The sequence below is a fragment of the Peromyscus californicus genome, unplaced genomic scaffold, assembly GCF_007827085.1.
Source record: "Peromyscus californicus insignis strain IS unplaced genomic scaffold, ASM782708v3 Scaffold_2__1_contigs__length_46816999, whole genome shotgun sequence".
Taxonomy (NCBI): Eukaryota; Metazoa; Chordata; class Mammalia; order Rodentia; family Cricetidae; genus Peromyscus; species Peromyscus californicus.
Genome location: NW_026294540.1, coordinates 4,850,188 through 4,873,504, shown reverse-complemented (window position 1 = coordinate 4,873,504; position 23,317 = coordinate 4,850,188). Strand labels below are relative to the sequence as shown.

Here is a 23,317-nt window from a genome sequence, read left to right as displayed (position 1 = left end):
TTTGCCATAGATTTCTGATGCAGAAATCTGAAGTGCCAAACTTTCTGAGTATCCTGTTGTTTCCCTGATGCTCCTCGGACATCATGGAGATGAAAAGGAAAGTAGATGTTATTGTTAAAAGAACCACCTGCTTGGGGCCCCATAGCTAGTAAAGCCTTACCTTTAGCATGGAGACAAATTAAACACATTGCAAGATAAAGAAAAACCAGAGACTTCACTGCTCTAACAGCAGTGCTAGAGAAGGAAGGGTCTTCTGGTCAGCGTGGACCTGAGGGCATCTTATGACATCGGCATAAGGAGCTGCATCAGAAGTGCGTGGTAGCAGAGGAGCCAGGCTGTAGATTTGCAGCTGACAGCAGTGGTCTGCCATGCAGTGTCCAGCAGACTGGGTGTGTACTAGGCAGTTGCAGCAGGAATGAGAAGGGGAAAGAAATACAGTAGCGTTCCTACATTCTGCTTGAGGTGGGAACGCTTCTAAGTAGATTAAAAAGTATGGGTCGTGTAATCCTTAGCACCGCCACGACAAGAAGAAGATAAAATGGTGTGATCAAAAAAGCCTAGACATAGGGGCTGGAGAGATGGCTCAGAGGTTAAGAACACTGGCTGCTCTTCCAGAGGACCCTGGTTCAATTCCCAGCACCTGCTTGGTGGCTCACAACCGTCTGTAACTTCAGTTGCATGGGATCCAATGCCTTCTTCTGACCTTTGCAGGTGGTACACACAAATAGTACAAGAGACATACATGCAAGCAAAACACCCGCGTGTGTGTGTGTGTGTGTGTGTGTGTGTGTGTGAATCTTTTAAAAAAATTTTAGAGATAAATTTAAAAATGTTAAGTAGTACTCAAATAATTGAAAGATCTTTATTGAAAATATTAATAAAAAGAAAATAGGAAAATTTGAAGCTCAAAAAGAACATAAGTAATAAAATGACATAAATCTAGACACAACCATACTTGCATTAAGTGTTAATGACCTAAACAGAGCATTTAGAAACAGTGGTGGCAGGAAAGGGTTAAAAGCTGAGCTGTGCACTATATAAGAAACCAGCTTCAACACCACGCCTGGGTCATCACCAAAAGGTGTAAAACAACTTTGGAGCTGTGCCGACATGAGACTGCCTGTGACCTTACCACCCTGAGTGACCCAGATGTGATCTGAATAGGTCAGAGTGGACCTCAGGATAGAGGGGGACAAGAGACAGTGACAGAATGACAACCTACACCAAGACAATGAATGTCTGAATGCCCAGCTGCAGCGCACACTCCAAATCACATGAACAGGTGTTAATAGAACCGAAGGAGAGACGCCATGGGGGCTCAGCAGGCAAGGGCACTGGACAGCCCGAGGTCAACCCCCAGGACCCACCTGGTAGGAGACAGCTAATCCCCGAAGTGTCTTCTGACTTGCACGTGCATGCCTTGGCACACATGCACCCTCATGTACACTTGCACAGAGTACTGAACCCAGTGGAGTTGAGAGGAAGGTCAGAGGCACACTCCTTACCACAGACCCCATATACTGCTTTTGAAGTTCACCTTTAGCAAGGGAAGCCATGCTCTGAACAGTAGTATGCTATAGCCCAGGCTGACTTTGCACTCACCAGAGTCCTAGCCCAAGTACTGGAATTACAGGTTTGTACTACCATGCCTGACTCAAAAGTACTTTCAACTAAATGAAAATAAAAATACAGTATCAAAACTTGTAGGGCCTGGTGGTGCATGCCGTTAATCCCAGCACTTGGGACATCTGTGAATTCAAAGCCAGCTTAGTCTGTACTGTTGAGTTCTAGGCCAGTCAGAGCTACATAGTAAGACCCTGTCTCAAAAACAGAAAGGGAGAGGGAGGTGGGGAGCGAGAGAGAGAAGAAGGGAGCCCTCCAGTCAATCTTCTCACAGAGGAGCTAGGGTGAGGATGGCTAGCCCAGCACAGGACTGTTACACCGAAAACAATGGGAAAATTAACATTACCGTGGTGGATGCTTCATAGAGATCAAGAAAATGGATAGAAGGCTATTCATGCCAGAAAGAAAAAAACAAAGCAACCAGACTACAACAAGAAGGATCTTACTAACAGCAGACAGTTAGTGGCTAATGAAAAGCAGGAGCGGAGACTGTGACTCGGTGGCATAGTTCTAGTGTGTGTGTACAAGGCTCTATGCTGATCCCCAAGCACTAGCAAACAACAGTAGGAAGATATTACAACTATGCACATAAATATGACAGCTTAGATCAAATGCACTAATCCTTTCAAAGCCACAGACTACCAAAAGCCACCCGAGAAAAAGGAGAATATAAATATATAATTTTTGTTTTGTTTGTTTGTTTTTTCTTTTTGAGACAGGGTTTTGTGCTCACGTCAGCAGCACGTATACTGGAACAAGACAGGGTTTCTCTGTAACTTAAACTCTCTCTGTAGACCAGGCTGGCCTCGAACTCACAGAGATCCACTGCCTCTGTCTCCTGATGCTGGGATTAAAGGCGTGTGCCACCACTGCCTAGCTAAATACATAATCTTACATGTATGTTTATATACACACTCACATTTCCTGTCCAGCCCCTTTCTGCAGTGCTGAGGACCAAACCTGGGGTCAGGTTTCATGTGTGCTAGGCAAACACTCTACTACTTGGCTGAGCTCCCAGCCCTGTAAAACTGTATCTTTCAAGAATTCGAATTTATACCTCAGCATACCCCCTTAAAGAAAATGTCAGGTTCAAAAAATAGGAAGCGGGCTGGAGAGAAGGCTCAGCAGTTAAGCTCACCAGCTAAGAGCACCTGCTGCTCTTGCAGAGGACCCACAAGTTAGCTCACATCCATCTGAAACTCCAGTTTCGCAGCATCTGGCACTGTCTTCTGACCTTGGGCACACAAGTACACACATGGAACCCATACATATCATACATACTTGCAGACAAAACACTCATACACACAAAATTTTAAAAAAATCTTTTTTTTTTTTTTTTTTTTTTTGGTTTTTCGAGACAGGGTTTCTCTGTGTAGCTTTGCGCCTTTCCTGGAACTCACTTGGTAGTCCAGGCTGGCCTCAAACTCACAGAGATCCGCCTGGCTCTGCCTCCCGAGTGCTGGGATTAAAGGCGTGCGCCACCACCGCTCTTTTTAAAAAAGAAAATCAGTTAATGTAGTTCAGGGCATTGATGAACTAAAAGGCAAAGATTACACAGTTGTCAGTGGGTATAGAACAGGCCTTTGGCCAAATTCATCATCCATTCATAATTCAGAAAAAAGTTAGCCAACTAGAAACAGATGGGGCTGGCTTAACTGGATCCTGACTGCCCCTGAGAACCAGCTGCTCTCCTGGGCCTGGTGTCTGCTCTCACTACTACTCAGCAAAAATTCCAGAAACTCTACCTCCCATAGAGATTGAAAAGGGAAGAAATAAAACTTGCCCCACTCAGATGAGATACTATGTATCTATATGGAAAAGTCCCAAGGAACCTACAAGAAAATTCCTAAAACTAAGAGTGTAGGAAGATCCTAGAATAAAATCAACAGCTCCGAATCATATTTCCTTTATTACTTAGTGCGAATGTACGTGGTATTGCCACACAGGGACACTGCACTCCATGTGCACCAAAACTTTACACCAGAATAATCTATGCAGAGATCTAAGACCTAACGCTGTAAACTAAGGAGGGGTCTTGTGATCCTGGTTGAAAGTTCTTAGATTTCATTTTGTTATTTAGTAAGTTGTGCTTTGTCTAAGCTGTCACTCTCACTCGCTGTGTTTTTTGAGCTGGTCTCACTCTGTCCTGTACATCTGTCATCAAGGTCATGCAGTCCTCTTTGCTGGGCCCCGCTCATCCTGGATTACAGGTGTGCACCATCACACCCAGCCTCAAAACCAAAAGCTCCTGCTCTCAAAAACTAGAGAGGGAAAAGATGAGCCGGATACTGGGAGGAAGTCTTTGGAAATCACATTTGCTTTTCCTTCCTTCCTTCCTTCCTTCCTTCCTTCCTTCCTTCCTTCCTTCCTTCCTTCCTTCCTTCCTTCTCTCTTTCTTGGGGGGCGGGTAGGGTTCAAGACAGGGTTTCTCTGTGTAGTCCTAGCATCCTGGAACTTGCTCTGCAGACCAGGCTGGCCTCAAACTCAGGGATCTGCCTGCCTCTGCCTCCCAAGTGCTGAGATTAAAGGCACGGCACGTGCCACCATTGCTGGGCTTGGAAATCACATTTTTGATAAGAATGTACATCAAGAACATTTAAAAACTAAAGCTCAGCCTGGGCAATGCTGGGCACAACAGATCTGCAGCACCAGCAGTGGGCAGCTGAGGAAGGATCGTGTCTTCTTTATTCTTCTGTCGTACAGGCCATCCTTGTATCAGGCATTCTTGGACCGTCAGCCAGCTCCCAGATCATGGCACGGAGACTTACTGTTGGTGTCAAATGCTCGATCCTATCTTAGGCTTTTCCCACTAGCTCTTATAACTTAAAACTAACCTGTTTCTCATCTATGCTTTGCTTTGGGGCTTTTTACATTTCCTTCTGTGTGTCCTATGCTGTGGCTTTCTGGCTGGCCCCAGGCCTCTCCCTCTCTTACTCCCTCATTCTGTTTTCTCAAGCCCAGAGTCGTCCTACTCTCTCTGCCCGCCAGCCCCACCTATCCCTCTCCTGCCTAGCTCTTGGCTGTTCAGATCTTTATTAGACCAATCAGGTGCTTTAGGCAGGCAGAACAACACATCTTTACATCATTAAGCAAGTGCAGCATAAACAAATGCAACACATCTTTACATAGTTAAAGTGATATTCTGCAACATAAAGGTAACACATCTTTATCTAAAGTAATAATTCTATTCCACAATGCTGACTGCAGTTTCCTCTCCCTCCACTCTTCCCATCTCCCTGCAGCCTTCCCTTTCCCCCAGAAAGGAGCAGGCCTCTGAGGGATATTGAGTCAACATGGGATAATAAGATGCAATAAGACCAGCACAAACCCTCGTCTCAGGACTAGGCGAGGAAACCCAATAGAAGGAAAAGAGTTTTAAGAGCAGCCCCACTGTTAGGAGTACCACAAAACTACCAAGCTAACGATCATAACATACATGCAGAGGACTTAGTACAGCCCAATACAGGCTCTGTGATTGTCACTTCGGTCTCTGTGAGCCCCTATGAGCCCTGCTTAGTTGATTCTGTGGGACATGTTCTCCTGGTGTCTTCAACCCCTCTGGCTCCTACAGTTCTTCCTTCCCCACTTCTGGTGGATTCCCCAAGCTTCAAGGGCAGGGACCTAATGGAGATCTCCAATTTAGGCTCTCTCTTTGCCTAATGTTTGTGGGTCTCTGATGACAATTGGGCTAGGTACTGATCTGGTTCTCGCCATACTCCTCCCACATACTCCTGCTATAAGAAATCTGAGTGCTTGACTGCCCATAAGGGGAGCCAGCAGTGACAGTTAAGACTCTTCATCTCTTGAGACGGAGTCAAAGAATGTAGTCATATTTCTTCTGAAGAATCATTTATCATATTTTTGAAAACAGGATCTTGACTGGGTGGTGGTGGTGTATACCTTTAATCTCAGCATGTGGGAGGCAGAAGTAGAAGGGTCTCTTGAGTTCCAGGCCATCTAGGACTACACAGTGAGACCCTGTCTAAAAGAGGGTGAGGGCAGAAGCAATAGGGAGATGGCTCAGTAGTTGAGAGCTTTGCTACTTTAGCCGAGGGTCTGGGTTCCATTCCCAGTACCCACATGTTGGCTCACAACTGCCTACAACTCCAGTTCCAGATCTATTGACCTTTTAGGCTCTGTGGGCACAAGGCACTCTTGTGGTATGTAGGGAAAACATGTATGCACATAAAAATAAAAATTAAAAATTTTAAAGAAGAAATGAAGCAAGAGCTCATTAGCTTAGGCTGGTCTCTAATTTGCTATGTGAACTGATGGTCAGCGTAAGGGCTGGGATTATAGACATGCAATACCATGCCTGTGTATGTGCAAGAGTGTGTGTACATGTGGACCAGTGTTCTGGATGGAGTCAGTTCTCTCTCTCCACTTTGTTGAGCGTGAGTCTTTCTTGTCTCTGCACTGTACTCCAGCCTAGCTGGCCTGTGAGCTTCCAAGCGTCTCTCGTCTCCCACCTGCGTGCCTGCATGCACGCTGCCATCAGCATCTGAGGCTGGGCTTGTCAGGCTTTCGAAGCTAGAGGTTTTACTTACTGAGCCATCTCCTTGGGCTGTGGGCCGTTTCCTACACTCGAGTTCAAGACCATCTCCTAAAGATGAAAAAGAGAAACACAGAACCTGAAGACAGTGTCTAAACGACAAAAGACGAAGGAACAACAAACACCCAGCCCATGGAGTGTAGCGTCATCAGCCATTTCAGAAATGCAGATGAACACCTCAGTGTGATGCACAGTGTGATGCACCTGGAAGTCTCGCACACTGCTGTGCGGACAGCACTGAAGAGGGTTTGCTCCTAGTGTTTGTCTTGAGCAGACATGGTCTTGCTGTGGTGGACCTCAGACTCCCAGGCCCTCTGCCTAGCTCCTGTTGTGCTGCAGGTGCGGCGTGTGCCACCACACTGTGCTGTTGAGAATACAAAGCAGCAGAGCTACCAGAGGAATGGCAGCTTCCTCCCAAGTGAGACACACATTCCCATGTGCCCCCACCCCCAGGCACTGCCTCAGAGGGTAACTGAGTGTCCACAAAAACCGCATAGGTTCTTGTAGTGGTTTTGTTCATTGGAATGTAAATCATTGTTCTAGAATCTGGGTTAGGGCAGAGTCCCTCAGCAGATGGCAAGGTGGAGCCATGCTGGATCTACGTGCAAAGCACACCTGCTCTAGCCCTGGCTGTTTGCCGCTGATTGTCTCATTGAACCTCTCCCAGACCTGGTGCAGCTCTGCCATCTGCCACCCAGAGCTGACAGCCTGCTCTGAGCTAACCCGGCTCCCTCAGCATTTTTCTGTCGGTTGTTCTAGGGGTGAGTTAATCAGTTGCAAGGATTGGGGTGAGCACAGGTTCTCTGCCCGATGAGGTCTGGAACTGGACAGGTTTCAGGGACCTTGTAGCCAGTCTCAGAACTTCTGTTTCCCCACGTGATACATGATTATGAAAACTGACTCATTGGAAAACTTAAAACTGAAATTAAAAAATGGTGGTACTCCTTCCTATATCTCAATATTGACATGAGCAAAACTTTGGTTTCCATTTCAGATCACAAAAATGGACAGCACTTTATAATTCCTCAAATGGCAGACAGGTAAGGACCGGTCCAGTTTATCTGCCCAGCATTGCCTTGGTTTGCAGTATGTAAGTGTGTTGTATTTTGTGTTTAACAGAGCCCATACATTTTTCTCTTTTATGGCTATACACTTTGGAAATAAGACGGCTGTAAGTAAACCACCATGTGAAACTGCACTTGGAAAGAGCACAGATCACAGACACACTAATAAGGAGTTGGGGCCAGGGATGCTGCCACTAGTTTGGCCAGTTGTCCTGGTATTTTGTGTTCATAGGTTATATCTACAGGTGTTTCTGTGTCAGAAGAGATGAATATTCCTGGTCTCTAACAGGGGTTGGCAAACTATTCTGTCAAGGGCCAGGAAATGTTAAGCTCTGTGAGCTGTGAGTCTGTCACAGCCGTCAGCTTGTCCTCCAGAGAGTAGCAGAGGGCACTTAAGATAATGGGCCAGGTACTGAAGCTCGAGTTTTTAGATCGTGAGAAATGAATGTTCTTTTTCCTTCTCTACCCAAAATGTATGAAGATATAAAGCCATCCTTAGTTCATGAGCTAAGCAAAAATGCCCTAGCCCGTTGCCCCCACCTGTAAGGTGAGATGACATCACTGCCACGGCAGTGACCCTGCAGCCCTGGGGCCGGTGCTGCCCGAGGGCATCACTGCTGTTCTGCTGTGCTCCTGTTTTCCCGGTTTTCTGTTTCCCCTCTGTTTTCCTTTTTACCTTGCCTTTTTTTCCCCTTTGTGCTGTGGATAGAACTCAGTGGCTCACATATTAGACAGACACTTTACCACTGAGCCATACCCCAGGGCCTAGAGATGAACCCACAGTAGCCTTTGTCATTCAGTTGTGGGGCAGTGCCAAATTGTCTGTCTCTTCAGTGACTCCTCGGCTACAGAATGCTTGGTTCTGACAGTTCCATGAACCATAGTATTTTCATCCCTTGGGTGTCTTAATCTTGTAGAGAGTTCACACTTGTAGTTCCTTGCTTAATGGTTTTGTGCATTTCCTCAGCAGCCTGGATGTGTCTGAGTTGGCAAAAGCTGCCAAGAAGAAGCTTCAGTCTGTGAGTATCTCTTCCCAGTGGACCCAGCATGGATACCCTGCTGGTCCCTAGTATCGGTCTGAGTTCCCTGATGTGTCTGATGACTGGTGCATTAGAAGTAGGCTGTCAGGTCTGTGTATAGCAGTGAAGACCAAATGCACTTGAGCATATCCAGTCCACTGACTACTTCACACAATCCATGTTCTTCTCTGTCGGGTTAAAAATGCAGCCCCTGCCTGTGGTAGTGGGATAGTGTTTTCTGCCAGAGTTCTGGGTATTTCTCAGGGTGAGTAGGGTACCCTTCCGTGGCATCTCTTACGTTAGTCACATGGGGTACTACGGAATAGCAATAGCTGATGCTGCCAGGGCACCGAGTCTGGTACATTGTCCACTGGAGTGGTACGACTCTTACCCATCGTATGCCGTTCTTCGGAGCTTTCTAGATTTACACTTCTGAAGCTGACGGTCTGGACCTGTGTGTCTGCCCAGGCCTGTCGGGCACACTCATCTCTGTGTTTGAAGAGGTCCTGGGAGAGAGGTTTGCCTTTGTCAGTCTCTCCCACGAAGCCTCGCCAGGTGCTTATCGGTCCCCTTGTGAGATTTCATGCCTTATTTCTTCTCCATGCTCCCTGCATCAGAACCAAGATCCCTTGCTTTTTTAGTCACCGTTAAGTACCCTTCAGCCCAGTGTCACTTCCCGTCTGGTTAGGTGTACATGCGTTGTTGGGGTGGCTCTGTGACTTAGCTCTCCGAAGCCAAAAGTAGCTGCCTTGGCGCTCTGCTCCAGGCCTCTGGCCTGCGTGTTTGCCTCCCCAGTTCCCATTTCTCTTGGTACTTGTGGAGCCTGAACACCTCCATGGTGTAGGCAAAGCCCAGCTTCCCTGTTTGTGGTTCCCCTCCTTCCCCTTCTCACTAGAGCCCCGTACGGTCTCATTAAGTATCACATAAAGTAAATTTATCCTTACTAGTATTTAACTGTATTGTGAAATAAATGTGTTTTATGCAATTTGTTTGGTGTCTCTGTGTTCTGTATCTGCAGTCTGTGTGTTTGTGTGTTTTAATGCCTTTCTTAAATTTAGGAGGCCATATAGTAAGATAAATGAGATGTCGAACTTTCAAGGCAGCATGTGAGTGTGTGCTTTCCTTTAGTTATTGGCCAACTGTAAGCAAACTTGTGTTATACACAACAGACAGAGAGACTCCTTCTGACTGTGTTGGCTGGGCTGGATGCCACAGAAAACCTGAGCTTGTCTGTAATATCTAACCGGGGACAGGCATTAAATAAATACCTTGGACAGAGTTTAATATGCTCTCAAGACCTTAGGCTGTTTGTCAGGCTCAGCGGCCAGGCTCACCCTCAGCCCTGCCAGCAGAGAACCTCCCCTCCAGCAGGGGTGCTGGGAAAGAGAGCATCCAGGGTCTGCTGCTGCTCATAGGTGGCTGCTCTCATCAGTGCCAGGGTGTGTCACCTCCACCACCTTTCTCCTCCATACACCTTCTTTTCTCTCTTCTTCTTTCATTCCTTCCCTCCCTCCCTGTGTCTGTCTCATACTCACTTTCCTCCCTGCGGAAAACTGAGAGAAATATAACAAAACCAATGTATTCTTAAGTTATTAAATGTTAACATTTTGAAGTCTTAAGGCCAATAGTGTCTGTTCCGCAATTTCCCTGTCTGTAAAATGGGACAATAATAAATCCTGTCTTCACTGATGGTATTAAATAGCAGTGTGGGCCATGTTGCCATTAGTGATAACAAAACAGCTTGCAGTCCAGTCCTTGGAGGTAGAAACTGGATGATTCTCAAGTATGTTCGAGCTCCCAGACTTCCTCGTATTCCCCAGCAAGGTTCTGGGGGGGGGGGGGGTAGTATTTTGAACAATTAGTGTAATGTGAGTACAACAGAAAAATGAAAAGGCTGATGGACTGATGTGCTCGTCCTCAGTCATCTCTCTCTGTGAGCTCAGGCCCAGCATTTTGGTATATTTCCTTCAGTTTTTATTTCCTATTTGTACCTATTTGTATCTTTTTTTCTTCCTCTGGAAATTGTATACCAGAATTTCATACCCTGCTTTTTTTTACCCACTGGGTATCAGGCATTTCCTGTGTTCCTCTGGGGTCTCTGTAGCCAGGGGTTTTTTGTTTTGTTTTGTTTTTTAATTGTTGAATAAAAGACCTCCACGTTCATCCAAGTGGATGTCCCTCCAGATGTCAGGAACAGAGTGACAGTGTGACAAATTCAGCATCTGCCCTCAGAGCACAAAACAGTCAGCAAAGAAATCACAGCTGTTAGGTGTCAGGCTGAGCCAGAAGAGCCAGAACCTGGCTGGGCTTCTTGACTCAGTTGGGAAGACCTTGATAGTCCTCCCAGTTCCTGGCTGCTGCCAGTGAGGACCTTGGTCTGTGGGATTGTGTTGTAAGCTGCACCCCACAGTGCCCTGGTGAGCCACGTTGTGCTTTGCTTGGTAAAGAGACTCAGCTCTTGTGTTGAAAATCAGCAAGAAACCTAGCTGAGAAGTGTCGTGCGGCGTTCACTAGGTTCTGGCTTTGACCGAGACATTGGAGAGAGGGTGGCCCCACCACAGGCATCCTCCTGGTGTTAACTCTTGTCCCTTGTGTCCCTGGTATGTTTACTTTCAGCTAAGTAATCATTTGTTTGAAGAACTTGCCATGGATGTGTACGATGAAGTTGACAGACGAGAGACTGATGCAGGTGACTGACTTACCATGCGGCTTTATCCACTGAGCTTCTGTTCTCCTTGGGCGGTGGCAAGCTGCCAGCCTGTTTTACTGCCCAGTTGCTACTGTCCTCATAACCCGTGTGTTGACATGTCCTTTGTGTGTGTTGGCTTCGGAGTGTGCTTCCCCAAGTCTCCCTCGTAGTGTGTGAGCCACGCCTCCCAGCGGAGCTGCGGCAGGCACCGCAGGTGTGATGAGATTCTGTCTCTGGCTCTTTTCCTCCGGCTAGTCTGGCTTGCCACGCAAAACCACAGCACCCTGGTAACCGAGACAACCGTCGTCCCCTTTCTTCCGGTCAATCCTGAGTACTCCTCAACACGAAACCAGGCAAGTGGCTCAGTGTGAAAAGTTAATATTATTTGGGAAATGGCTGATGTCATGGTAGTTAGTATCCTGTGTACACGTAAACAGACAACTTGAGAATGAATAAAAGCAGATATGAACAGAAATACAAACAACTTTCAGACATGAAAGAAAATGGTAACAGATAGTAAAGGACACTAGGCTGGTGGTGGAGTGTGATGGGCTCTGCTGCTGCTGCTGCTGACAAGACTGTGAGCGGCTGCAGGTGACAGACAAGCGTGTGATCTCGGTACTCAGGAGGCTGGGACAGGAGGACCTCCAGCTGGAAGCCAGCCTGGGCTCCATAGCAATACCGTGACAGATGGGGAGAGGAGTGGGGAAAGGAAGGGAGGAAGATTGTTTACTGATAGATCAGAAGCCTCAAATGTAGGTGAATCCTTGTACAAAGGAATCCTCATTTAAGAATATTTCCAAAAAAAAAAAAAAGGAAGTAGATTTATCCATATGTGTTGTCTGTACCAATACAACATTAAAAGGAGCCTCCCTCTTTGACAGAGGAGTGAGGAAATGACTAACGGCTGTCTGAAGGAATGGAGCCCACATCCACACTCTAACCTTATCTTGAAATATTTAGATTTCCCTCCAGATTGACTTTTCACTCACCTCGAAGTTAAATCATTGATAATAGAGCTACGTTTTTATATTCTGATAGTGCTGGAGGTTGAACCCGGGGCCTCATGTGCTAGTCAGGTGTCCAGCGATGAGCTATACCTCCTACCAGAACCATTTTATTTTAACTCAACAGCAGATGTTGGTGTTAATTGGAGAATGCTGGTGACTGAGTGAATGCGATCGAGCCTAAGTCTGACAGTGTGGAGCACTTGCTGTCACTATTCATGCTACATTTTTACATTGGACACTGTTTCCATTGTTTTCTTCCCTTAGGGCAGACAGAAATTAGCTCGGTTTAATGCCCATGAATTTGCTACGCTGGTCATCGACATCCTCAGTGACGCCAAGAGGAGACAGCAAGGCAGTCCTATGTCCAGGTCAAAAGGCAAGTATCTAGCTCTGAGAGTGTGCCTGGGCCTTCTAAGACATGGTGTTCAGTCCAGAGCCGGGGGCGATGGATAGTCATAAACGTAGCCTAGTCATCCTGAGAGTTTCATTGCTAGTTTATAATGACAGGAGGGTACCTGTTGGAGCTCTGATGAACAAAGAATACTTCAGAATTATCAAGGATTACTCAGATTTATCTTATATGTAATTGTTTTCCTAGTCACTTATTTCCCCATAAAATTAGCACCTTGAAATTAACCCAAAAGCCTAATTTAAAGTGTACAAAGGACATAAATAAGAAAATGACGGCTCTTGATTAGTTATATTCCCCTGCTGTTACATTCAGAGCCCCTCTACCTCTACGTGATTGGAATTTGCTGCTGTAAACTTTAGATGTCTATAGCAAGAAGCATTGTGATTGGAAGTGAAAAACACGCTGAGTGTCCGTTTCAGAATGGCTCTTTTTTTTTTTTAAAGATTTATTTATTATGTATACAGCATGTATGCCTGCAGGCCAGAAGAGGGCACCAGATCTCATCACAGATGGTTGTGAACCACCATGTGGTTGCTGGGAATTGAACTCAGGACCTCTGGAAGAATGGCCAGTGCTCTTAACCTCTGAGCCATCTCTCCAGCCCCCAGAGTGGCTCTTACAAGTCCCATCTGCAGACATAGGAACCCACTTCCCCGTAGCTAGCCCATAACTCTAGTCTCGGTTTTTCTGTGTACGGAAATGACGCCTTTTATTTTTGAGGCACTTAAACAAGATATTTGTACCATAAAAATTAAGGTTCCAGTCAGTATCACATTCCCCAAAGGCAGACAATAAACCGACGATAATTTGTGTTTCCTCTTGTTTGTTCAAGAATTTGGTTCTATTAATTCAACCAAGAATAAAGACTGGGAAGGTGCAGTAGATTGGTAAAGATGCAGTTTGGAGAGTCTGCGTTAATTTGAACCCTCAAAAGAAGCCTCCTCTTAAAGAGAAATGATCAGATGTTTCATGTGTGTTGTATATAATATCAGACGTTAGAAACAGCTACGTAATAAATTCTAGAGGAGCAGTCACAAGAGTAGCACACAAACATTCCAGAAACACTTAGTGATGGAAAGTCAAATAGGACATTTTTAAAGGTGTGGTGTGGTCTCGATTTTGTAAGGGAAGTGTGTTTATATAGATGGCTGTGCCTAGGAGACTGGACCATATAAGAATGTGCACATGGAATTGCTCCTCACCAGCAGATTCAATATTTGCCCAAAGGACATCCTTGGCTGAGGTTGAGTCTGGTTCCTTCCTGCTTCTGTATTTCAGTCCTCATACTGTGGAAGTGCCTTTCACAGACTACTTCGTGCCATGTCTGTTCACGTTCTCATACTTGTTGGTGGTGATTTCACTGCTTAAAAAAAAATGGCTCCGAGCACAGTGGGCAGGTGTTGAGCGATGTCCCTGAGCCCGAGGAGGTGGAAGAGAGGCGTAGTGGGGGGGGGGGGGGGTAGCTTGAGCATCTTCCTGGCATGACTTGAAGTGCTGTTGGCCAACAACTGTGGTCAAGAATCCACGGTGTGTGTTATATAGGGAGTCCTTAGACAGAAGCATGTAAAACAAGGCTGTGTGTTGATTGGCTCATGAAAATGCTGTGGCCAGTGGCTCTCAGGAACTGTAGTCCTCTGTCTCCTCTAAGAACCTCAGTGACAAGGTTTTAGAATATATTCACTGAGAATAACAAGACTGTGTGCATGCGTGCACAGAGAGATGACTAGAGAGAAACAGGCCAGCGTATCAGAGAGACTGCGGTGGTCTCCACTGTCACCCATTAGTGTCTCCATCCCCTCTAGTCAGCCTTTGTCCCTCTGTGTTTTAAAGATTCATTTAAAAAATTAAAATAACACCTGTGCTTAAGAAGCCAGAATTCACTTCCAGATGAAGCTACCTATAAAACAGCATTAGAAATTGGAGCATAACTTGAGTTGCCCCAAATAAATCACAAACTTAGGTGGTTTGTGAACTTTTATTCTAAATGCATCAGAGCCTGTAAGTCACTGTTCCTGGTCTGTGGAATAGACAGGACTGATGATGTACACGTGTGTCACCTGGATTCAGATGACTCAGTGTTACTTGTTCCTAGTCTGTAAGCACCTGGTTTCTAGGCTGTGTGCTTCCTGGGTGTTTGTTTTTGAGGCATGCTCTCTATGTAGGTGAGGCTGGCCTCTAACCTCTAGGAATCACCTGCCTCTGCCTCCCTGGTGCTTCGATTAAAGGCGAGTGTAACCATGCCCGGCTACTTTCTGTTAACTGGCCACTCCCTATACGAATGTCAAAAGTATCATCCAATTGCATCACTTCGCCTTACAGTCTCAGCTGTGACGCTGTGCTCCGTGTGTGCAAACCTGGGACTTAGCTTCTCAATTGCATCACTTTGCCTTACATTCTCAGCTGTGACGCTGTGCTCCGTGTGTGCAAACCTGGGACTTAGCTTCTCAGTCTGGCAGCCCCGGAGCTTGTCCAGCCACAGCGGGTGGACAAGCGGGTTTTTTTTTTCTTCTCTCATACATTATATTCCCAACTGCAGATTCTCCCCTCCCCCAGTCTTTCCCTGACTCTTCCGCTTTCCCCCAGATCTACCCCCACTCTGTCTCCCCTCAGAAAAGAGCAAGCCTCCCAGGGCCATCAACCAAACACGGCATAACAAGCCACAGTAAGACCAGGCACATACCATCTCATCTAGACTGGACGAGGCAACCCAGTAGGAGGAAAAGGATCCCACAAGCAGGCAAAAGAGTCAGAGACAGCCCCCCAATCCCGCTCCCACTGTTAGGAGTTCCACAAGAACACCAGGCTACTCAGCTGTAATGTATGTGCAGAGGACCCAGGTCAGATCTCTACAGGCTTGGATCAGGGACTGTTGACCTTCACTGTGTAGCTGTCCGTTGGGCTGCTTACTTTCTGTTAGCCCTCTGTGGGTAAGAATGTAATGTTCTTATTTCTCTCATTTTCTTTCAGTCCTTTAAATGGGTAAACCAGAAAGTCATCCTAGTAGTTTTTTAGGAGGAAAGAATGGATTGTAAGTCTGAAATAGTTTTCCTGCTTCTGTGAACAGAGAATGTGGAACTCATACTGAGAACCGTCAGTAACCAGCACAGCACTGAGAGTCAGGACAACGACCAGCCAGACTATGACAGTGTGGCCTCAGACGAAGACACGGACGTGGAGACCAGAGCGAGCAAGGCCAACCGGCAGAAGGTGAGAGGACACACGTAGACGGGACAGACGTGTGTCTCTTCAACTTCTTCTCCCACTGGGCCTGACTCTGAGTGGCACAGAGCTTGCCGAACATGAACAAGGCCCTGAGTTCAATTCCCAGCACCACCAGCAAAAGCACACATACACATGCAAAAACAATAAAACTTGCCTGCAAAATTGCAAAGGTTAGCCCTTCAAAGGTGCTATGGATGAAACTGGGTTCCCTGCTACCTCAGGACAAGCAAAGATAAAAAGTAAATGCTCTGAAAATAAGCAAATGAAAAGTCATCCCTGTTGGTGTCATGACTGTTTTGTGGGGCATGACCAGAAGCTTTTATGTGCTCAAATTTTTATCAGGTGGTTTCTCTGCATGCTCTTCTCCCAGTCAGGCTCTTCTCCTTTCCCCAGAAGAGGTCACTGTTGGGGAAGTGGATGGTGACAAGAAAAGGTGCACTACACAGTGGTGTGAGTCGTAAAGGACGAACAGGCTAGGAGGGGCAGAGACCGAGCACCAAGGGTGGAGGCTTGGGCAGTTTAGGGGTCTTAAGCAGAAAGAAAGTGGAGCAGGGTAGGCTGGGCAGAGAGGAGGACCAGCCTAAAGGTCGGTCACACAGCACAGAGGTTGTGACACCACCTTGGAGGACTAAGGCCTAGAGGGCAGTGCAGAGCCCAGAAGCTTTAAGCTGGAAAGGGCTGACCACAGAGCTCCCTCAGGGCTTAGGCCAGAGGGGCCAGTGGGAGAGACTGAGGCACTGTACTATAAACATGAGATAAGGCCCCACCCACTGCAGGCTGGAGCCCCAGGACTGACTCCCTGAGGCACTCCACAGACACTAGAATACTGAACAAGAAGATAGGCTTGAAGCAGGGGGATTGACAGAGATGTGTTCAGCATTTGCTACCTCACATTGGCAGAAGGGACTGTCTGGACTACCCAGGTGCCAGTCCAGGCAGTGAAAGCCAAGGTCATTCCCAGACCCTCGAGCTAGACCCTCCACTGAAAGACTAGGTTCCCACTTTTCCTCCAAACATTGGCTCCCTCTAGCTGAGCTCTGCTGCTGGTTGGAAGCTTCTCCGGACCATTCTCACTGATGCCCCCCGCTCCTCAGACACTACTTAAAGACCACCCAACTCCTTAACATGCAGCCTGGTCCAGCTTTCTCCCTCCCCTGCTCCACTGTGTCTGTCTCCACAGCACTAATCACCTCAGTCCTGCTGTGATTCCGTGTTAGTCCTCCCTCTCACCCGCTGGGGCACACACACCATGGAAGCGGCAGTCTATTTTCTCTCCTGATACGTCCCACTCACTGGAAATGGCTTGATGCTCAGGAAGTAGTATGGAATGAATGAATTCTTGAAAGAATGGGTTTTAAATTAGCAAGGAAAATGTGTGCAAGTCAGGGCAAACCTTAGACAGTCAGCGTCTGCATAGGTTTGCAGCTCCCTACCTGCTCCTGTAGGAAATTCTGCCTTTCAAAGTCAGAAGTACTACAGGGCCCCTGCTTCTCATTTGGTTTAACTTTGCAGTTCAGCTGGCATGGCCAGAGATTGAGATTCTTTAGCTGTAGTCTTTAACATCGTCATCTCAGATTGTGAACGTTTTCCCCAATTTATTTTTAGAGCCTAGATTCAGATTTGTCAGATGGACCAGTCACTGTGCAGGACTTTATGGAGGTCAGAAGCGCCCTAGTGGCTTCTGAGGCCACGATACAGCAGCTAATGAAGGTGAATAACAACTTGAGTGACGAGCTGAGAATTATGCAGAAAAAGGTAACATGCTCATAAACGCCAGGATGGTGACTTGCTGACCCCAGAGCAGAGGGAGAACCCTGGTCACCATGAGTGTGCCAAGGGAAGGGAAACATTGACTGTAGCAGACCTAGAGATCCGGGGCCAAGGAAAGCTGTTGTCGTCTTGGAAGCAGGATGTGTGTGGATGTTTGAAGTGTTTCTGATGAGAAATGCATCCAGAGGAGGACTAGGGACTGTAGCTCAGTGGTAGAGCATCTGCCTAGCGTGCATGAGGCCCTAGGTTCAGTTTTCATGTTTGCCTGGGGATGTAGTTCAGTGTGTGCTTCTAAATGCATCGTTTGCATCTAAAAATGCATCCAGAGTAAACTCTCCACTCAAGAGACCTAACCAACAGCCTAGTGTTTGTGTGAGGCAGCATAGCTTTGCCCTATCCTGGGCTTCCTGGGTGTCTGGAAGCTACTACTTGGATGTGACACCACACCACACACACTCCAGTTACTGATTCTAAAGATTAATCACACCATGCAGAGAAAGAAGGTAAAGAATGTGCTTATCAGCATGGAGGTCTTATCACCTACCATGCAGGGTGCTTCCTCTGTTGGCACTGACTGACTGCTACCCTGCAGCCCTCCTCTCCCACATCTCAGTCCACTCATTCCACCTACTAGCAAGGAGTGACAGCCCCTGTGGTCAGCACATTCCTAGCTAGTCCCCTAGAGCAGTGGTTCTCAACCTGTGGGTCACAACCCCCAAAGACCATTGGAAAATACTGGGAACTGCATGAGTGCATTCACCTGTACGAGTAGTTGGTAGTAGGAAGCTGTGGGGCAGGGCGGTGAGAGTGGGACATTGAGAAGCAACAAGCACCACCCCCAGATTGTGGTTTCTGCACTCATTGGTTCTCTTGAGAAACAAGCTTTTTATGTACCCCAGAGACTGGTTTGTGTTTTTATGTTGTCGTCAAGGAATGCTATTTCAGATTTTAAAACTTTTTAACTTTTTTTTTTTTTTTTTGGTTTTTCAAGACAGGGTTTCTCTGTGTAGCTTTGGAGCCTGTCCTGGCACTCACTCTGTAGACCAGGCTGGCCTCGAACTCACAGAGATCCGCCTGGCTCTGCCTCCCGAGTGCTGGGATTAAAGGCTCTGCCACCACCATCCAGCTTCAGATTAAAAAACTTTTAAGGCCAGGTCACAAGGTGCACTTCTAAAGGAAAGCCAGAGAATTGAGCTCTTGCTTGCTGGGATTCAGGTTGTGAGACCCTTTGAAATGGGTGGTTCCATACCTGTACTGCAGAGGATGAGAATGCCTTAGATCATTCAGCCCCCACAGACCAGTGCTCGGTCCTGCCTCACAGCCCCATCTAGGCTAGTGCACAGCAGAGACCAACAGGCTGCAATCCCTTTGCTGGAACATCAGGACTTGCATTTCCTCCACCTTTTCTGAGACACAAGGATGTAGTTTAATGTGTCATCACACAAGTCATTTTCTTGGAGTGATGTCTTTGTTCTGACACTTGCCTTTGTGGAGCACTCTGTCAGACATCACCTTTTTCCTGTAGCTCTCCTCTTAGTGTCTTTAGAGTTCATCACATGGTGCTGGGAGACGGCTCAGTGGGTAAAACATTTGCCGGGAAAGGCGAGGACTGAAGTTCACACCCCCAGAATCCATGTAAGAAGCCAAGTTGGGCACAGTGCTCCACTTGCAATGGCCGGGCACCAGAAGCAGGATGGGTTCTCCAGAGCAAGCCACTAGCCAGGCTAGACCAAACAGTGAGACACCTTGTCTCCATCTGTAAGGGAGAGAGCGACTGAGGAAGGTACACACACAGATGCAGAAAAATAAGGAGAACTACAGTTGGCTGGGGCGATGGCTCAGCGGGCCAAGGAACTCACTGCAGAAGCCTGACGGCCTGCATTCAATCCCAGCACCTGCATAGAGGCAGGAAAGGACTCCGCACCATTGTCCTCTGACCACCCCAGTGCACACTTCATACCCATGCACAGAGTCATTTTTTGTTTTTATTTTAATTTCTAGAGGCAATCCATATCTCTGAAAGCAGGTGTCTTGAGTTTCTTTAGGAAATGTAGAGCAGAGACTGGGGAGGTGGCTTATGGGTAAGGCACTTGCCACCAAGCCTAATGACTTACGTTCAGTCCCCCCAACACACAGTGGAAGGAAGGACCCAACACCCCAATATCCGCATACGTGCCGTGATGTGCACTCGCCTAGGCGCATACATGTACACACAAAGAAAGAAATAGAAATTTTAAAAAGGAAATGTTGAGCAGGGCCATTGTCCATTGATTATCTTTTCAATTCTTACAAATACTTTTGGTTTCTGAAACTATTGAATTATCTGTAACTTTTTATTTCCTGCCATATTTTTTCCAAACAGTGTAGCTTTTGTTTTTTGTTTTTCATTTTTTGTTTCTCGAGACAGGATTTCACTGTGTTGTGTAGCTCTGGCTGTCCTGGAGCTTACTCTGTAGACCAGGCTGGCCTTGAACTCACCAAGATCCTCCTGCCTCCATGTGTTGGGATTAAAGGCATGTGCCACCACTGCCTGGCTGCCTCGTTCTTATAAACATCGTTAAAGTTTATCTAAGGGCATCTTCTTTGTAAATACAGAGTAAATTTTTTTTTAAGTTGACACAGCCTTGTAATCCCAGGCACTTCATAGGCTAAGGCAGGAGAATCACAAGTTCAGAGACTTCTTGGGTTAAGAACTAGTTCAGACCAGCCTGAGTAACTTGTACTCTGTCTCAGCATGCCAGGGTCACGGCTCTGGTAGACCATGTGCCTCTGTGCTTGAGGCCCTGGATTAAATCCTGTGTGAGGGGCTGGGGCAGTTGAAACCAAGAACTTGTTCTCATCTCAGAAGACAGTTAGCAAGACCCAGACTGGACATTTCAGAGGCAGCAACAGTGTTGAGAGAGTTTCTGATTTCACAGCCTCGTCTGAGATGCCACGGTGGGCTTTTAATGTAGACAGACACATGAGCATGGCACTCGGGGACGTAATCACTTACACTCTTCACTCTTTGGACCGTGACCATTTCACTGAGGCCACCCAGTTCCCCGTTCATCATCCTGACAGGCCAGTCACACGTGTCTGTGTCCTGGAATGCAAGGGTTGCTGGAGGCTCTCTCTCCTTGAAGAAGAGGTTGCAGATATAGGCGAGGAAGCCATGCTTCTGTGGAAGTGTGGCTCTGCTGATAGAAAGACCTGGGGCTTGTTTACTAGCAAAGGATGTATCGATTTTATTTCAAAGCTAGATACAGTTTTTAATAGAATTGGCAAAGTAGTATGATTTATGTCTGATCTCTCACATTTAACAGTTGCTTGGAAACGATGCTAATTAATGAAGAGGACCGGCCACTATTGATGTATTTTGCACAGATGTGTGCTTTCTAAATAAGAATTGAAAGTTAGCTCCTAATACTGCATGAGCTTGTATTGGAAAGTAAGGATCTCCCAGTGCAGACACAGTTGCTTATGGACTTAAACCTTGTCGATGGAGGGCAGTTTGGTCAGAGGTATATTCTTCAAAGAGTAGGCAGTTGATACAGTGTCAGGAAGTTGCCATACAGAGGGGAGGCACCAAAGAGCATGGATACAGTTACTTGTATTTAAGTCGCCAGCCCCACAATTCCTTGCTGCTCTCTTCACCTTGAAGCACCCTAGATGTGAACATGGAGAGTACTCAGGGCCTCAGTACCTCAGGTGTCAGTGTCTGACCAAAGCCAGGTGCCACCAGGCAGGCTAGCTCCTGTAGAGCCACATTGTCGCTGACGGCATGGTTTTTGAGTGACAGAGCCGATGAGAGGAAGGTCGGATGCACCAGCCCTGGCAGAGGACTGGTCACCAGGAGAAGCACATGTGCCTGTGAAATGCCTTCATGTGAAGATGCTAACGTAGTCCAATAGGCTGCCAGTTTTCTGTGGTACGGGAATTTAGTGAACTCACCATGGTTTGGTTCCCTCATACTCTTAAAGACATGCTTGAAAGTGCCTGGAATATCAAGAGTGCCGTGCAATAAAAGATTTTCATCCCAGTTTTTCTTGTTGGGTCTTTAGAAAGCAGTAGGCACTGGGGTTTTTCCTGAGCTGAACCTCACTCCGTTTCCTGCTTTGCACAGCAACTCTGGTTTCTCCGTGCTGCTTCCGTGGTGTCTCCCGTCACTTCTCCTGTTTGCAAATGCTCAGGGATCATGTAAAAAGAATCTAGTTAACGCTCTGAACCGCTTCCTTGAAACAGAATACAGCTTGTCTGCAGATGTTTCTGGCCCCACCACGACAACTTTTTAGGTGGTTAGACTTGAGTTTCTCGTGAGCCTGTGTGACAGAAAAGTGGGTTATTCTGGAGGGAGAGTTATGGCTTCCACTTGCAGCCCCGCTAGCTTTACTGTTCGCATGAGGCCGGTACTGTGCTCATGTATTTGATGTTTGCTTCGTCTGCTTACTGTGCAAAAACACAGGCCCACTGCCTGACATTTCTTTCAGCTTCAAACGCTCCAGAGTGAGAATTCAAGCCTCAGGAAGCAGGCCACAACCAATGCCTGTCAGGTGCAGACTGGCCCTGACTACCCAGACACTTCCAGCCACTCATCCTTAAAGCGCCGGCCGTCGGCCCGGGGCAGTAGGCCCATGTCCATGTATGAGACTGGATCAGGTCAGAAACCATACCTCCCACTGGGGGAAGCAAACCGCCCTGAGGAGAGCAGGACGAGACTTCAGCCTTTCCCTGCTCATGTAAGTAGCACTGTTGTGTGTCTGTCCCTACTGTGTGCTCTGACTGCGTGCTCCTCTTCTGACCATGTGATCTCTGGGCTCTGAGAAGTGCCATGGGTTTGCTGAGTGGACATGACTACAAGTGCTCCCAATGTGCCCATGGGCGCACGGGCTTGTGGGCTGAAATGTTTGGGCCAGGTTGGGCATTCTGGCTCTTGCTCAGCCCCGCCCCTTCAGTTCCTCTCTTTCTGTGATGTGTTTCCCAGACTGTTGCCAATTTTTGTGTAAAGCATCCCTCCTGATTCCACAAACAAAAGCCAATTGTAAAGGTTCCTAGCCGAAATGTCTTTGTCTTCAAAATAGACAGAGATTGGGGCTGGAGGCATGGCTCATGGCTCAATGCTCTTGCAGAGGACCTGGGTTCATGTCCTACACCCCCATGGCAGCTCACAACTGTCTGCAACTCCCCATTCAAGGGATTTGACACCCTCTTCTAGCCTCCAAGGGCACTGCATGCACATGCCACACAGACATGCCAGCAGAACACTCCCACGTAAGGTGATCTTTAGAAACACAGCAGAGTAGGCAGAGGCATGCCCCTCTATGAACGTAGCACGTAGGACCAAAGATGCTCTTTGGGGCCCTGCGACCTGACGCACGGAGCTGAGACCCTGGGCTTCAGCGCCCTGTTGACTGACCTCAGCACAGCTATTAGCTTGGCTCGGTCATTTCATAAAGACGCAGTCTAAGCAGCAATGAAAGCAGCACTCAGGAAGCTGAAGCAGGGGGATTGCCTGGACTATATGAGGAGAGCTTATCTCCAAAAATAAAAAGATGTAAATAATAGAAACTGCACCTACCCCACAAGTGTCAGTTCTGAAGACTGCTCTGCAGCAGGCTCTCATGATCTTTGCAGTGACTCACAAATTGGTATGCAAGTTTTCAGACATTAAAATGCTCTTTCTTCTGGATTGGTTTATTATGAAGTTGTCTGTTTTCACAGAATGCCATGAGCATACACTGCCTTCAGAGTGTCATAGTTGTTCTTCTGAGTGTCTAAGTTATTTCTTCAAAGTAAATAAAGAGTTTCAATAAAATCCTTAGGGTAATGCAAAGTAAATGGTAAGATCTAATAAACTAGCCAGGTAGTGGTGGCATACCCCTTTAATCCCTGCACTCAGGAGGCAGAGGCAGGCAGATCTCTGTGAGTTCGAGGCCAGCCTGGTCTACAGAGCCAGTTCCAGGACAGCCAGGACAAT

At 47.0% G+C, this 23,317-nt stretch overlaps 1 protein-coding gene across 7 annotated transcripts in view; it reads left to right on the top strand.

Annotated features, from left to right (window-relative positions):
- Git2 (GIT ArfGAP 2) overlaps positions 1–23,317 on the top strand; it is a 53,807-nt gene that overhangs the window by 20,136 nt on the left and 10,354 nt on the right. For 2 of the 7 annotated variants that reach the window (XM_052755086.1, XM_052755089.1), the window contains exons 8-15: positions 7,170–7,215; positions 8,207–8,258; positions 10,875–10,947; positions 11,203–11,300; positions 12,222–12,333; positions 15,434–15,576; positions 17,197–17,346; positions 21,831–22,079. In XM_052755086.1, coding sequence (XP_052611046.1) covers positions 7,170–7,215; positions 8,207–8,258; positions 10,875–10,947; positions 11,203–11,300; positions 12,222–12,333; positions 15,434–15,576; positions 17,197–17,346; positions 21,831–22,079 — 923 coding nt within the window. The remainder of the gene's footprint in view (positions 1–7,169; positions 7,216–8,206; positions 8,259–10,874; positions 10,948–11,202; positions 11,301–12,221; positions 12,334–15,433; positions 15,577–17,196; positions 17,347–21,830; positions 22,080–23,317) is intronic. The other 5 variants (XM_052755092.1, XM_052755090.1, XM_052755087.1 and 2 more) reach the window with 4 other exon arrangements.